Here is a 14,024-nt window from a genome sequence, read left to right as displayed (position 1 = left end):
TTTTATAAGCTTATTCCATTTACATTGTGGCTAATAACATTAATATCCAACGAAGTACACATTCCATTTCACCAGTGCTGCATGAGGTTGGGATGGGGAAGGGAATTGGGGAAGGTACACACACACACACACACACACACACACACACACATGCACACAGAGTGAGTGAAAGAAAGAATAAAAAGAGAAAAAGGAAAAAAATTATTCGGACATTGGTCACATTTTCGCCAACTTACTTTTTCCGTTTTAATTATTTGTCATCCCCATTTCATCAGAGCACATAGGTTAATGAAAATTAAAAGAAAGACATTCCAACAATAAGCAAAGATTTGCATGTTGTCTGTAAAGATGTTATGATACCTGAAGTATAATGAGTGGTTACTTTTAGAAGTGTGAACAAAACTGAAACTGAGACAAGTATACTATAGATGAAGTACACAGGTATATTGAGTACAAATTTCAATGTGTTGGGTTCAATGATGATGACTAAATTGAAGATAAATCTCACGTCTGTTCGTCTTGCACTGATTCCACTCTCTGCTGACGACTGGAGTTTTAAACCACGTGTTGAACATAATGAGAGTATCACAAACACTGAGCTTCAATGGAGGGAATAATCTTTTTATTATTGTCCCGGATAAATAGGATTCTACAGATTCCCTCTCCGCCTGTTTTTAAGACGATTTCAAAGCAATGTGATAAAATAATGTATGGATTATGTTCCCAGGGTTTTAATGAAAGGAAGTCTTTATTGCCCAGATGCCCCGAGGACAGGCCGGTCACTCTGCTGTTGCATCATAGTGAGCAGCTGGCACCAAATGGCCTCTGTGTGTGTGTGTGTGTGTGTGTGTGTGTGTGTGTGTGTGTGTGTGTGTGTGTGTGTGTGTGTGTGTGTGTGTGTGTGTGTGTGTGTGTGTGTGTGTGTGTGTGTGTGTGTGTGTGTGTGTGTGTGTGTGCGTGTACTTGTGTGAGACACGTTGCCAGATTCCAGGAAACAGGAAACTGACTGGCGGGAAAACTGCGGCAGCAGGGGGTCCGGTCTTTTGTCAAAACATAATCCAGTGGACCCTCTTAACACTCCGTTCACCCATTGGCCTCTCCCTCCCTCACACACGCACACAAACACACACACACACACACACACACACACACACACACACACACACACACACACACACACACACACACACACACACACACACTCCAGGAAGAAGGACCAGCTGCAGCATGGCTCCTCAAGGCCGAGCTGAAGAGGGGAAGTGGAGGATTTCTGCTTGGAGAAGAAAGAGAGAGTGGGATGAAAGGGTGCTGTGATGCGCTGGCTGGGTGTGAATGTGCAGAGTGGGGGTCAAGGGCAGTTGGTCAATTGAGAGGATTTGAGGAGCCATAAGGCCCTGAGGAGGATCAGGGGCATAGAAAAGGGACTGTGGCTGCAGACCTGATGAGCAGAGAACAATAAGACCCAGAACATGGAGAATATTCATGTGTCTGCAGGCATCAGTTTGTCCGCTCAGTTTGTCTCAGGGTCCACATAACAAGTCATTTCTAAATGTTCATTTTTCGGTGCCTCTACCTACTCAATATACAGTATTATCTTCTTGGGACACTTTCGCATATTTCATTGTCATGTGAACGTGTCGTACCCATCTTGTCAAACTTCGTTGTCACGGAAACGTGACGCCCTACATGTACATTAGCCAAATGCTGAATGAACCATCCCTGTGACGTGAAGCCAACGGGCTCGACATTTTCACCTGTTCAACTCAAATTTCTGCTCCTCAAATGTTAACTGTAAAAACACAGTAATCCCATGACCTTTTCTTATCAGCTTCTTGTCTGTTGATTCACGCTTGGCTCGGCTTTCAAATGCAAAGTGGTGGAATGAAGTTAGCGTCTTTGTCAGGGGGAGACCCATCACAATAGCACTGTGGTAACAAACATCTCCCCCCATCAGTCTCTGATAGCATCGATCACTGTTTAACCGTGTCGGCAATTTATCTCAGAACAGTGAGCTTGTGCATTTGTACAGAGTCTATTCTGTCAGATAAAACATTCTCCAAAGGCTAAAAGCACAATGTGAGGTGTGTAAGGGAGCCTGAAAGAAGATAAAGGGAAATATCCTCCTCCTGCAGTTTATCCTGACGCTGGTGTTTGTGATTTATCCACCTAAGTGCAGCCGTCCAGAACAAGCTGGCTTCACCATTCACTTCTCCTCTCTGCTCATCATTAATCTCCGTGACTTCGTTCTTCAATCAGCCGTTTTAAACTGTTTGGTTCCTATCAGGGCAGGAAATATTTCCTAGCACTTCAGAAAAGGGCTCATAAATCACAATCTTAAACAAGCTGAAGCTGCTGTGGTCCTGTTTTCTTTATGAGTCTTGTTGGCGTTGACTTCACTTACAAGTGCAAAGGACCTCAGCCACCCATCTCCTTCGGCCTGCCATCAACTTTATGTTGTATGTGGTCTACATGTGATAATCTCAATGAGATTCATGCAGATTGTCCAAAATAACTCTTTGGTTTTGTTGGAATTGCTGCTCTGATGCAGTTAGAACAGAAATGAACTACTTATGCATGATCTGATACGGCCGCTCTCCAGAAAGTCCAATCAGGAGAGAATCAATGCATTGTGTAAGAGGGTAAGAAATGTTTAAGAGGGTAAGAAATGTTTAAGAGGGTAAGAAATCGGAAGTTTCGAGTGAAGCCAATACTGTTTGGTTGTGTTTGGCTGTTGCTTTAAACAACATTGGGAATCTTCTACAATGGAACTTATTGAAAACTGCAATGTTTTCCAAATGCTTTGGTCTCAATGGAAACAGGAAACAACTTTTCAATAGTTTTACTTCTCCAATGCAATTTCTTTTATGACAATACAAATCAAGGATTCTTCACTCTTTACAATTTACAATCACTCTTCTCCAAACAAGGTGTACATTTACGGGAATTTACTACACTATTGTTTGCATACGTGGAGACATTTCCTTCAGGAGCTGGATATTTCTGTCAGAAGATACTAATATATAATGAAAAACGATGGTTAAAAGATGCTTCAATATGTACATCTGGACCCATGGGTGTGTTGTTGTATTAAATAAAACAGAACCAACTCATGGCCAAGCAGACGAAGGAGCGTTTCTGGTGTTTTTGTGTGCAGTGTGAATTTGAACCTTTTCTGAAATGAAAACAGAGACACAATGTTGTTTACGGATTCATTGTTCTTTTGTAAACGAGGCTGAAGTTTGTTGGAGTTGTGAGACATCAGAACCAGGACTGTGTCTCTCCAGGACCAGGATTAGACATCATGGCGACTTCAAGTGTGCTTCCAATTCAGACTTTCCCGTTTACACAACACTGCCAAGAGAAAACAGAAAAGTGTTCCTGCTCGGAGCCACTTAAAATGCAACTTTTCTGAAATGCTACTATTGCACATGCACACCACGGCCATACTCACTAGTTGCTCTGCACATGCTCAGTAGAGACAATCAGAACAATGCTTCCTCTGTGGTGTCATGATTCCCAGTCCATATTCTCCTGGGACTTGTTCGCTTTATTTTGACAGTCACCATAATAACAATCCAACTTGGTCGTCTGTCCACTAGAATGTCTGTGTTCTCCCAGTGTTAATGTTTAGAGTGGATTGTTCTCTGCTGCATGTGTGTCTGGTTTCATTACAAAAAAAAAAAACAACAGCGCCAACTCATGGCCCAACATGCTAACAACATTGTTTTCAGTGTTTTTGCAGTTTCGTGGAAACGGACATTTTTCAAAGCCTGTAAAACATGAAACCTTTATGAAAAGGAAACACAAAAGTGCGTTGTCACTTGAAACGTTGTGTTCCATGGCCTCAGACTCACGAGAATTAAAAAAAAAAAACGATCTTATTATTGACGGAGCAGATTTCGATGGTCAGTTGTTTAACGTCTGAATAATTTCAGCTCTGCATAAAAAACTGCTGCTCAGGCTAAGCTCTGCTCCCTGATTAAGCCACAGAAGACAGTTAGCTGGGACCCTGTGTGCTGGCATTGTCTGTACTGCTTCACTGTGGTCGATGAGGGAGCATATGGAGAAGCTTTGGGACAATGGAGCTCTTGTCATGCTGGCCTCAACAAAGAGGCCAAGACAGGCTCAGACAGGGGGCCCGGCCAGCGTGCTGCGGGAGCACCGCCGTGTTCCTGAGGCTGCGAGTAACAACGCCGGAGAGGAACCAGTCTTCATCAGATGTTTTCCACCGCCAGCTTCAAACTTACAGCATGACGCGTAACTGACCCAACGGGCCGAGTGTCGATAACGTACACCAGCAGGCTGCGATAAGGTCGGACACGTCACTCCGGTTGTCAACACGGTGACAATCATAAAACTTTAACCCTTTATAGCTCCAGTCGTAGCTTCTGCATTTCTTCAACTTTCTTCCAAACTGAGTAAATAGTGAACTGGTGATTGGTCGTATTCATACAGTCAGATTAATATAAAATTGAATAGTCTTGTGAAGCGAGGACTTCAAGTGTCAGATTAGGAAAAGAAAGTTATTGTATTGTATTTCATAGAATATGACATTTATAACAATCCATACTGGTGCGAAATACGGTGACGCAGGCATGTGACGTTACGACAGTGATGTCAGCCGGGGTGGCAGATCTGGACCTTATGAATCCTCTTGTTGTTGTTGTTGTTGTTGTTGTTGTTGTTGTTGTTGTGGTTGTTGTTGTTGTTGTTGTTGTTGTTGTCGTTGTCGTCGTTGTCGTTGTTGTTGTTGTTGTTGTTGTTGTTGTTGTTGTTGTTGTTTACATCCTCCGCATTGTACTAGTTGTTGTTTTTTATAGCAGCCACAGAGCTGCAGCAGCGTGTTGATTCCGAGAAAGCAAACACTGGCTGGACCCGGTGACGTAGTCCTGGCGAAGTGACATCGGAGCGCACTCCAGCAGCACGAAGCCGGTCGGCAACTTCCACGTTGGGGCCGAGAGTGTGGACGCGTTGTGAGAACGGCGTTGTGAGAACGGCGTTGTGAGAATGGCGTTGTGAGAACGGCGTTGTGAGAACGGCGTTGTGAGCCCTGGCACAATGTATGTGGATGCGGTCCGATCGTCGTGCTGCATCATGTCGCTGCATCACATCGCTGCATCACGTCGCTGCATCACGTCGCTGCATCACATCGCTGCATCACATCGCTGCATCACATTGCGTCTCGCGCCGCTGGCCAGCACATTATAACTCCATGTGTAGTAGGTTCTGGAACTCCGGTGTCAGGGAATCGGAGCTCCAGAGCCAGCCAGTGTGTGTGGACACGCGGCGTCCCGCACGATGGAGCACCGGCCAGCGACGCAACGTGACGCAACGTGACGTGACGCAACGTGACGCAACGTGACGCAACGTGACGCAACGTGACGCAACGAGCAGACTCGGAAGCACATTGGAGCTGTTACCAGCTGGACGACAGACGTCCGCGGCGCCTCTGAGCTCCAATCCCAGTTCTGTTACGGGCGTAGCGTCTGCACCCAAGTCCCAGGTCTCCGTCCCTGCCCCGCTTCTGCTCTTTCGGAACCAGTGCAAAGCTGAATATGTCAACAACAGAGGATGCATACAGCCAACATATCAAAATATTAAGGGTGTGTAGTAAATCACTGACCAATCAGCAGACGGCTCCTCTAAACCAGACCCGTTCTGTTGTCCTGAAGAGACAACGGAAGAGCGACGGAAAAGCGTCAACCTTTGGAGCAGTTATTTCCATACCATCAACAATTCTTGCCGTGGAAACCCGAACAATACCGGAGCATACTATTCCATCCCTGCACTTTTTGTGCAGTGGAAATGGGGATTTTGTCAATTAGGCTCCGTTTACACAACATTTCAAGTGAAAACTCCTCCTCTTTGCATTTTCATTTCAGAAAAGTTTCACGTTAACATGGCAACATTGTGAGAACGTTGTCCTTTTCCACGGAAAAGTTAGAAACACTGAAAACGATTGTCCCTACTGAGCATGTGCAGAAGAACTACTTTCTACGGCCGTAGTGAGCTTGACCATCAGCAGCGTTTCAGAAAAGTAGCCGTTTCCACATAAACAGAGTTGCAGCATTTTCTAAAAGTTCTGCCTTGGGAGCCATTTTCAAAAAGTTGCGTTTCCAGAGGCTCCGAGCGCCATTGTCATGTAAACGGTCACCTAATGCGACCAGAGTTTTGTCTTTCCACCTGAATTTTGTTCCAGGTGTTATCAATAAAGCCTGGAGCTGTTCTCTGAGGGACTGTTAACATGCAAATGATTTCAGATAAGATAAGACCAGTCACTGTCTTCTTCGCATGGGCTTCCTCCGAGCCAGATTGCACCTATGAAGGTGCCTGGGCAGCATGTTAGACCCAGAATGTTTATTCACAACCATCCTCACTGAATTATATGCTATTCTATGATACATTAACCAACAGTAAAGTAAAAGCTTCAATTAATATTTTAGGTTCAAATTCATCAAATGTGTGATTTTATTCAGTTTTTCCTTTTTACACAATAGTGTTTCTTTAAAAAAATGGATTAACTAATCCTCTGAGATGATGTATTTTATTTTATTGAAGTTAATGGGTTAATATTACAGCAGCAGTAGCCTGTGTGTAGGCTGCCCCTCCCTGGCCTCCACCTAAACCACTGCTAACTGACAGTGCTACGTCACAACTGCAGCTAAAGAAACTCAGCGTTATAATTTAAGGCGGTTTACAGATGCAGATTTACAACACAAACAGATATCTGACCGTGCCTGCTGGATACATTCAGCAGATTGGACTGCTGGCTTGATTGTACCAGAATAGATTTTTTAATAACACGATCTCAGTGTGAAAGAGAGAAGTGTGAGTGGATTATAATCTGTAACTGACACAAACGGTCCAAAGTTCCCACTGTGGAGCCGGACGCTGCTCCTAATTCTACATTTCAGGCTTCATTTGCTGAGAAGTCACTTCACTCAACACACATGTTAAATCACAAAATTCACACGTGGATCATAATGTATTGTAGTTTTAGAATTAGCAGCGAGCCATTTCAAGATGGACAGCGAGCCATTTCAAGATGGACAGCAGTTGGCCAAAGAGCCATAGTTTGGACTTGGTAAATTGATCTTTTCATTTCTGATTCCTGTTGTTGGAGGATAGTTCATGTTCAGTTCTTACTTTTTGTAAATCAACTAAATTGCATTCAAATCATACCAATTCAACATGTAATATGATTTAAAAAAACATGATTAATAATGTAAAATGCTTTTACTGTTTTGTTGCCACACTGAGGATTAATGAAAATACCACAAATATGGCTGTTTGAATATAAAGATACTGCCTATCACATTTATTCTGTATGTAGAGGACAGAATCATCAAGCGAGGTGGAGGATTTTCTTCTTTAATTGTTTAAATTAGTTAAATGCACACAAAGAGAAAGTCACAGATGTTTCACCAAAGCAACGAAAGTAAAAAAAACAAAAAACAAGATGTGATGTGAAGGGTGAAGCTGAAGGGCTCCACTTTCATGACGTTTACATTTTTTGTGTTTTAGTTTCATGAACGTCTTGAAAGCCATGTCCCTCTCCACAGCAACGGCAGAAATGCTGAAAACAGTTAACTTGTAAGGCCACGAGTTGGCCATCTTGGTTATTTTTGTGATGAAACCACACACACACAGGCTGACGGGGCCCGACTGTATTCAAAAAGTTGTGTTATCAGTGACTCCGAGCTCCGCTGTCGTCTAAACAGACACCCAAAACACTATGAAGGCTTTGTGTGTTCACGAGAAAACACTTGTAAACTGGGCCTTAATCCTCAGTGTGTCCCGCTGGTGGATCCGCTCCACACGTTACCACACGTTTATTCACTTGTAAACCTTTGGTGGGTCAGGCCCTAAAATAACAGCGTTTCACGCACACACATACACACACACACACACACACACACACACACACACACACACACACACACACACACAGATAAATCCCACACCCATAGACAGTTATGATGGTTATGTAAAATCACCTTCAGTTGCTGTGTCATTCAGATGGCCACAAACTACATCAACAGTGTGTGTGTGTGTGTGTGTGTGTGTGTGTGTGTGTGTGTGTGTGTGTGTGTGTGTGTGTGTGTGTGTGTGTGTGTGTGTGTGTGTGTGTGTGTGTGTGTGTGTGTCCCACAGCGGTGGGTGATACACGGATTTGAACGATAACGGCGTGCGCGCAAAGGAAGATGGAAAAAAACAAAAGACATAACGACCGCCAATCTGTTACCAAACTAAACCACCACAGAGAGGAAACCACACGAGTTTACAGTTTATAGGCCTGAACACACGCACGCACACACGCACGCACACACACACACACGCGCGCACGCGCACACACACACACACACACACACAGTAACATGCAGGAGCAGTGAGTGTGTGATAAACCCTGTTGCAGTGTGTAAACTGTCACTCCCAACATCTCAGCTTCTCAGCACGTTCAGTTCGAAAGCCGCTTCAGGACTCGTGGGTAACATGAATATTTGTTGGGTCGAGAGTCCATTGATCGCCTTCACCAGCTCCCTCTTCACACACTTTCTTTTTATTTGTGAAACAACTATCTGAGGAGGTCTTAAACTACACATACACACTAAACCTTGTTTACACTTCCTAAATTTAGCCCCCAGATTTCCTGTTTGGCTCCCAATCTCCGCTGCCTCCCGACAACAATACTCGTGAAAATATAAATTCCACTTTAAATCCACATTTGCTTACCGTGAACTGACTTTGAGGAAATTTGTTGTTTGTACGAGAAACCTTAAACACAGATTTGACATCATCGTTTTCCACAAATGTGACTCTTTGCCCATCCACACGTCAAAGCCGAGGGGACGTTTTCAAGTGTTGTCACTCGAAAACCTGTTCAAAAAAAAATATAGAAAAAATTTTCAGGCTCCTAAAACATGCACCAGGTGCATGATCGGACAAAAATTGTGCGTTTACATGAAACGGTGTTCTCTTGTGGACCAGATCATCCCAAAACCAGGACAAGACCAAGATTGCTCTTGAGTACTATACAACACTACCAACTGAGCCACAGTCACCTAATATTATCAGAATAATATTGATCTACTCTCGTAACTAATTACAACTACTCAAACAACCGTCTTGAATCAGCGTGTTTTTGGACTTCCATGAATTCTTTTCAATTCGCCCCATTTCACTCCTACTTGGATACAGTCTTGTTTGATGTAACGTGCTGTTTAAGATGCTGAGTAACTATGTCCACTTTGTGAATGAAAATGTCAAAATGTCTTGATCTACATGTTTTGGATCCAAGAAGAACGAAACTTCAGCCGTACATCTATCTAGTTGTTTCGTTTTTTTTCCATAGCTGCTTTGAATCTCATCCTGTAGAGACATGTAGGTATTTCTGTAGTGTTATAGAACGGCACTGAAGTACTGTTTTTCCAAAACAGTACTTCTGCTTGTCAATGGAGAAATTCATGCAGTTTTGAAATTCAGTTATTATTATTCGAGAGTCACCACTCAACACATTTCCAGTTTGATAGCTTTAAATCATCTCTGCTAGGCCAGATTAGCATTTGAACAGGTTGCAGAGAGAGTGTCCCCCTCATCCTGACCCCTCACACACACCCGACCCTGAATAACCAAGTCCATGGGACGTTTTGGAAAATTACTTTTACTTTATTTGCATTGGCTTTTTTTCATTTGCATGAGATCCTTGATTGTCTATTTGCTCAGAAGTATTTGTTGCCCCGGGGCAGTTTTAAGAAGTCTATTGACAGAGGTGGGCGGGAAAAGATCGCTGCATTCACTTAATTTACACCTGAGGACATGTTGGGACCTCCAGCTGGATGTTCTGACATGTAAAGGGGGGGGGGGGTCTGAACTGAAGACTAGTTGAGTTAAATCACAGCAAATACACAGAAAACACCAACCAAAGGTGAAAATAATCAAGTTTTGTTGGTTGGTAGTTTATTGGTGGAGAATTTGATGGCGTTTGACTGGTTCCATTTTTTTAATTATTAAAGATTAAACACATTATTGGTCTATATTCGATGTAGGTGAGATCACAACAAATGTCCAAACTGTATCGTGTTCGAATGTTAGTCTCAGAAAGTTTTCACATTTACACAGCAATGCTTTGAAATCGATGTCCATTTACACAGCCATAGCAAGAACACTGAAAAGGATGTAGCGAGCGTGCCAGGCCAGTTTGTTTTGGTGTTTTTTATTCTTTAATTTAACAAATTCTTATTCCGACTCAATAGATCACCTAAAATCTCCTCTCAATCTTAACTTTTTCCTGCCTCTCACCTCTCAAACCCTGTTCAACCCAAGAATAAAGATGGTAAAACATGACTCTGATGTAAGAATGTTTATACTTCAGTATTTCAAATGTATATTTTTCATATGAGTTCATATGTTCAAACTATCTTAAAAGTCTAATATATGCCTTTTCTTTTTGCTGAAAGACTTTCAATTGCGATTTGGTTGGATTGTAGGACAACTCGTCCACAGAACTGCAACCCTGGACAACTCGTCCATGGACAGCAGCCTCAGAGGACAACTCGTCCACGGATGAGCTTTCAGAATATTTTGGAGAAAATAAATCCTGTACAATGTACTTTTACATATTGTTATTTGTAATTGATACTTTATATATTTTTCACATACCTAGCATATATATTTAGTATTGTATCAGATGGCTTTGTTTCAAGCGAAGAATAGTCTTCTTAGCGCACATGACGCACCTGAACGCATCACTCAAAGCTGTCCGCTACGAAGCGACGTCTTAACTTTACAACTGCACCGCCTATTTGTTTTCAGAAATACATTACTGAAGACCGTTTCTGAGCCGGTGCGCCCCTGTTGAGTTTGTGCTCTGGGCAGCTTCCCACTTCGCCCAGAGCAAAATCAGCCACCGCTTATGTTTTTGTGTCAAATCTACTTAATACCTTGTGTTTTTTGTGTTAAATCTACTTAATACCTTATGTTTTGTGTTAAATAAACTTAATAATCCTTCCAATTGTGTCAAATATACATTGAAATCCAATCCTTCAAGTCAATAATGCTGAAAAATTGTTGTGTGTCTGTAAACACGTGCATAAAGACAATAAAATCATACTGAAAAACCAATAATAAAGACTTTATAATCATATTAAATAAGCTTTATGGCCTGTTTCGTCATAAAACCCAGTGTGTTGACGTCTCTAAGATGTTGTGTTTTCTGTTTCAGATGACTTTACTGTCGATTTTCAGACTTTATGAAGAGTTTGGTGGTTGTTTTCCTGCCTGCTCTCTGTGGAAGTGTTTCGGTATTCGGCCGCAGGCTCTCCCGGCTTTAACGACTCAAAACAAAGTGAAGCTGTGGCTTGTTGGGGGGAAAAAGAAGAATGCTCCTTTAAGGATTTGCTAATGAATGGGTGGAAAAGTAGGCCCATTCATGTCCCTCCTCTTCTTTCAATGCCCACCCCTCCCCCCCTCCAGGCAAGCACACCATCACAATGCAGCACCCCCCCCCCCCCCCCCCCACCCCCACCCCCACACTCCCTCCCCAACACACACACACTCACACACACACAGGACCCACCCCCAGCAGCAGAGACAGGGGGTGGGATTCCCCGACTATTTAAAGGGATTCCAGCAGATGGTGTAGGAACTTTCCTCCTCTACCTTCAGCGGACCTCCAGTGCTCTCCCTTTCCCTCAACCCCCCCCCCAACCTCTGCACCCCAGCAGGTCTGCGTCCTCTGAAAGGTTTTTTTTCTTCTTGCAGCCAGTTTCTGGCTTCAGGAGCTTCTACGTCTTCGGCTTCTACCTCGAGGACGGTGGCGCTTCGATCATGCCCTCAGACTTCCTGACCCCGTTCCTGGAGCTGGACGAGGAGTTCTGCAAGGTGAAGTTGAGAAACCTTCGTCATACTGTCTGATTTCGTGGAGTGTTAACATCGTTTCCATGTGTGACGTTCAATCAAAGAGTTAAAAAGTTAAGCAGATACAATGCTGAAAGTGTTTGAAGATGTTTATTGAGAATTCTCTTCAATGATGCAATGAGTGTTTGGGTTTTAAATCTCATTTCCTCCTCACTTGAAGGTGTTTATAAAGTTTTCCAAACTTAATAACTTCTCAAATGTTTATATTTGTTTGTTTAAATATGGATGAGAATGAGGAGAAAGCTGAAGCTCCAACTGAACAAGACAATTTAATGTTAAATTTGAGCTTCGATCAGGTTCTTTCTTTGTGTTTGATTCCATGTGATGTTGGGGACGTTGGTCTCGCTCCAGCGCTCCAGGAATGCAGAAAGACTCACATCTATTCTTCTCCTCCCTCCTTTTGTGTGACAGAGTTTCCGCAGCCTGGAGGCAACAGATGGCTCGTCAGCGGCGCAGCAGCAACGGCAGCAGCAGCACACTCAGAGAGTCCTGGGCTTCCAGAGACGTCACTCTCTCTGCCCCGTCACGCTGCCCAACTCAAAGTTCAACAGCGGCGCCGGGGCGGAGGCCGGAGAGCCGGCCGGCTGGGGGCTCAGCGCCGCCTTCAGCCAGTTGCCCCGCTCCTCCCTCAGCCACATCCCCTTCAGGGTGGACCGCTCCGTGAGCATGATCGAAGGCTCATGCGGCCTCGCCGGCAGAGAGGACAAGATAGCAAACCTGTCCCCGCCGCCGCTGCTGCTCCCGCCGCCAGGCCTCTGCATCAGCAGCAGCTCCCTCTCCTCCTCCGCCACCTCCCCCGCCACCTCCAGGCTCCCTGCTCCACCCCCCCACATCTCCACCAGGTACAAGACTGAACTGTGTCGTACCTTCGAGGAGAGCGGCGCCTGCAAGTACGGGGCCAAGTGCCAGTTTGCCCACGGCATGGACGAGCTGCGAGGCCTCAGCAGACACCCCAAGTACAAGACGGAGCCCTGCCGCACCTTCCACACCATCGGCTTCTGCCCGTACGGCGCCCGCTGCCACTTCATCCACAACGCGGACGAGCTGCAGCCCGGGCCGGGCGGCGCCGCACCTCCTCAGAAGCTGAAGCTGCGGCCTCCTCTGCTGCGGCACAGCCTGAGCTTCGCCGGCTTCTCCACATCGCCCCACACCTTCCAGCCGGTGGAGGAGTCCCAGCCGTCCTCGCTCCTCTTCACCCGGGCCTCCTCCGTCTCGCCTCCTCCGTCCTCCACGGGGAGCCCGGAGCTCCTCTCTCCCCTCTTCCCCGAGCCGGGGTCACTGAAGCACTGCCCTTTCTTCACCGGCGTCGGCGACCTGGCAGGCGACGGTGGAGACTCGGCGCTGCGCTTCTTTGCTGTGACCGACTCCATGGGCTCCAGGTGCCCCGCCTCTACTTTTAAATGCCCCAGCCTGCCCCTCCACCTGCCCCAGCAGCTGCCGGCCTCCCTGAGCATCCGCCCTGGCCTTCAGCGCTGCTCCTCTGCTGACTCCCTGTCGGAGGAGGGCTACACCTCCTCCTGCTCCCTCAGCTCTTCGTCCAGCGGCGCCGAGTCGCCGGGTCTGGAGGGCCGCCGCCTGCCTATCTTCAGCAGCCTCTCTGTGACGGACGAGTAGGACAAAGTTTTACTGTCGGGCCGTCTCAGTCTGTGTGGCAACAGCTTGTTGTTTGCGTCTCAGTGACTCGTCAGAGCAGCGACCTAGCAGGTCCAAACATCAGGTCCAGGCCTCCTCCCTGAGTCCAGCCCAGTAAACGTACTGATCTTTGTGCATATTGCATCTCTCATCCAAGCAGCAGTAGTGCTGCTCAGTGTTCGTCCAGTTTTAGCTGACCTCCATTCTTTTTTTTTCTTTATGATTTATTTGATGTTACTGCTGTATACTGTTGTATACCCGATTGTGTAGAATCTGCAGGGTGCTTCACTTCGCTCAGCGTTTCCGCTTCACCTCGGTGGGAAGTTCTGTGTGAGAACTTCTGCGTGCCCTGTTTTAAGGAGGATTTTGATATCAGTGAAGTTGTTTTTTTGTACGAGTGGTGTGCTCCAGTTCTTTTTTTTTTTTTTTTGGTTGTTGTTTTTGTTTCTCGGTTCCTTTGTGGTTTTTTTTTTCAA

At 45.2% G+C, this 14,024-nt stretch overlaps 1 protein-coding gene across 1 annotated transcript; it reads left to right on the top strand.

Moving 5' to 3' along the window:
* Positions 1 to 11,826: 11,826 nt before the first annotated feature.
* On the top strand, positions 11,827 to 13,530 carry LOC308107090 (mRNA decay activator protein ZFP36L1; the record flags this gene model as incomplete). The annotated part of the gene is made up of 2 exons (XM_080459215.1): positions 11,827 to 11,880; positions 12,328 to 13,530. 2 exons carry the CDS (start codon positions 11,827 to 11,829, stop codon positions 13,528 to 13,530), a joined length of 1,257 nt encoding a protein of 418 aa, XP_080315341.1.
* Between the last annotated feature and the right edge of the window lie 494 nt (positions 13,531 to 14,024).

Source organism: Lipophrys pholis (genome assembly GCF_963383615.2).
Source record: "Lipophrys pholis genome assembly, chromosome: 3".
NCBI lineage: Eukaryota > Metazoa > Chordata > Actinopteri > Blenniiformes > Blenniidae > Lipophrys > Lipophrys pholis.
The sequence above is the reverse complement of the archived record's forward strand: the minus strand, read 5'-3'. Positions and strand labels throughout refer to the sequence as shown.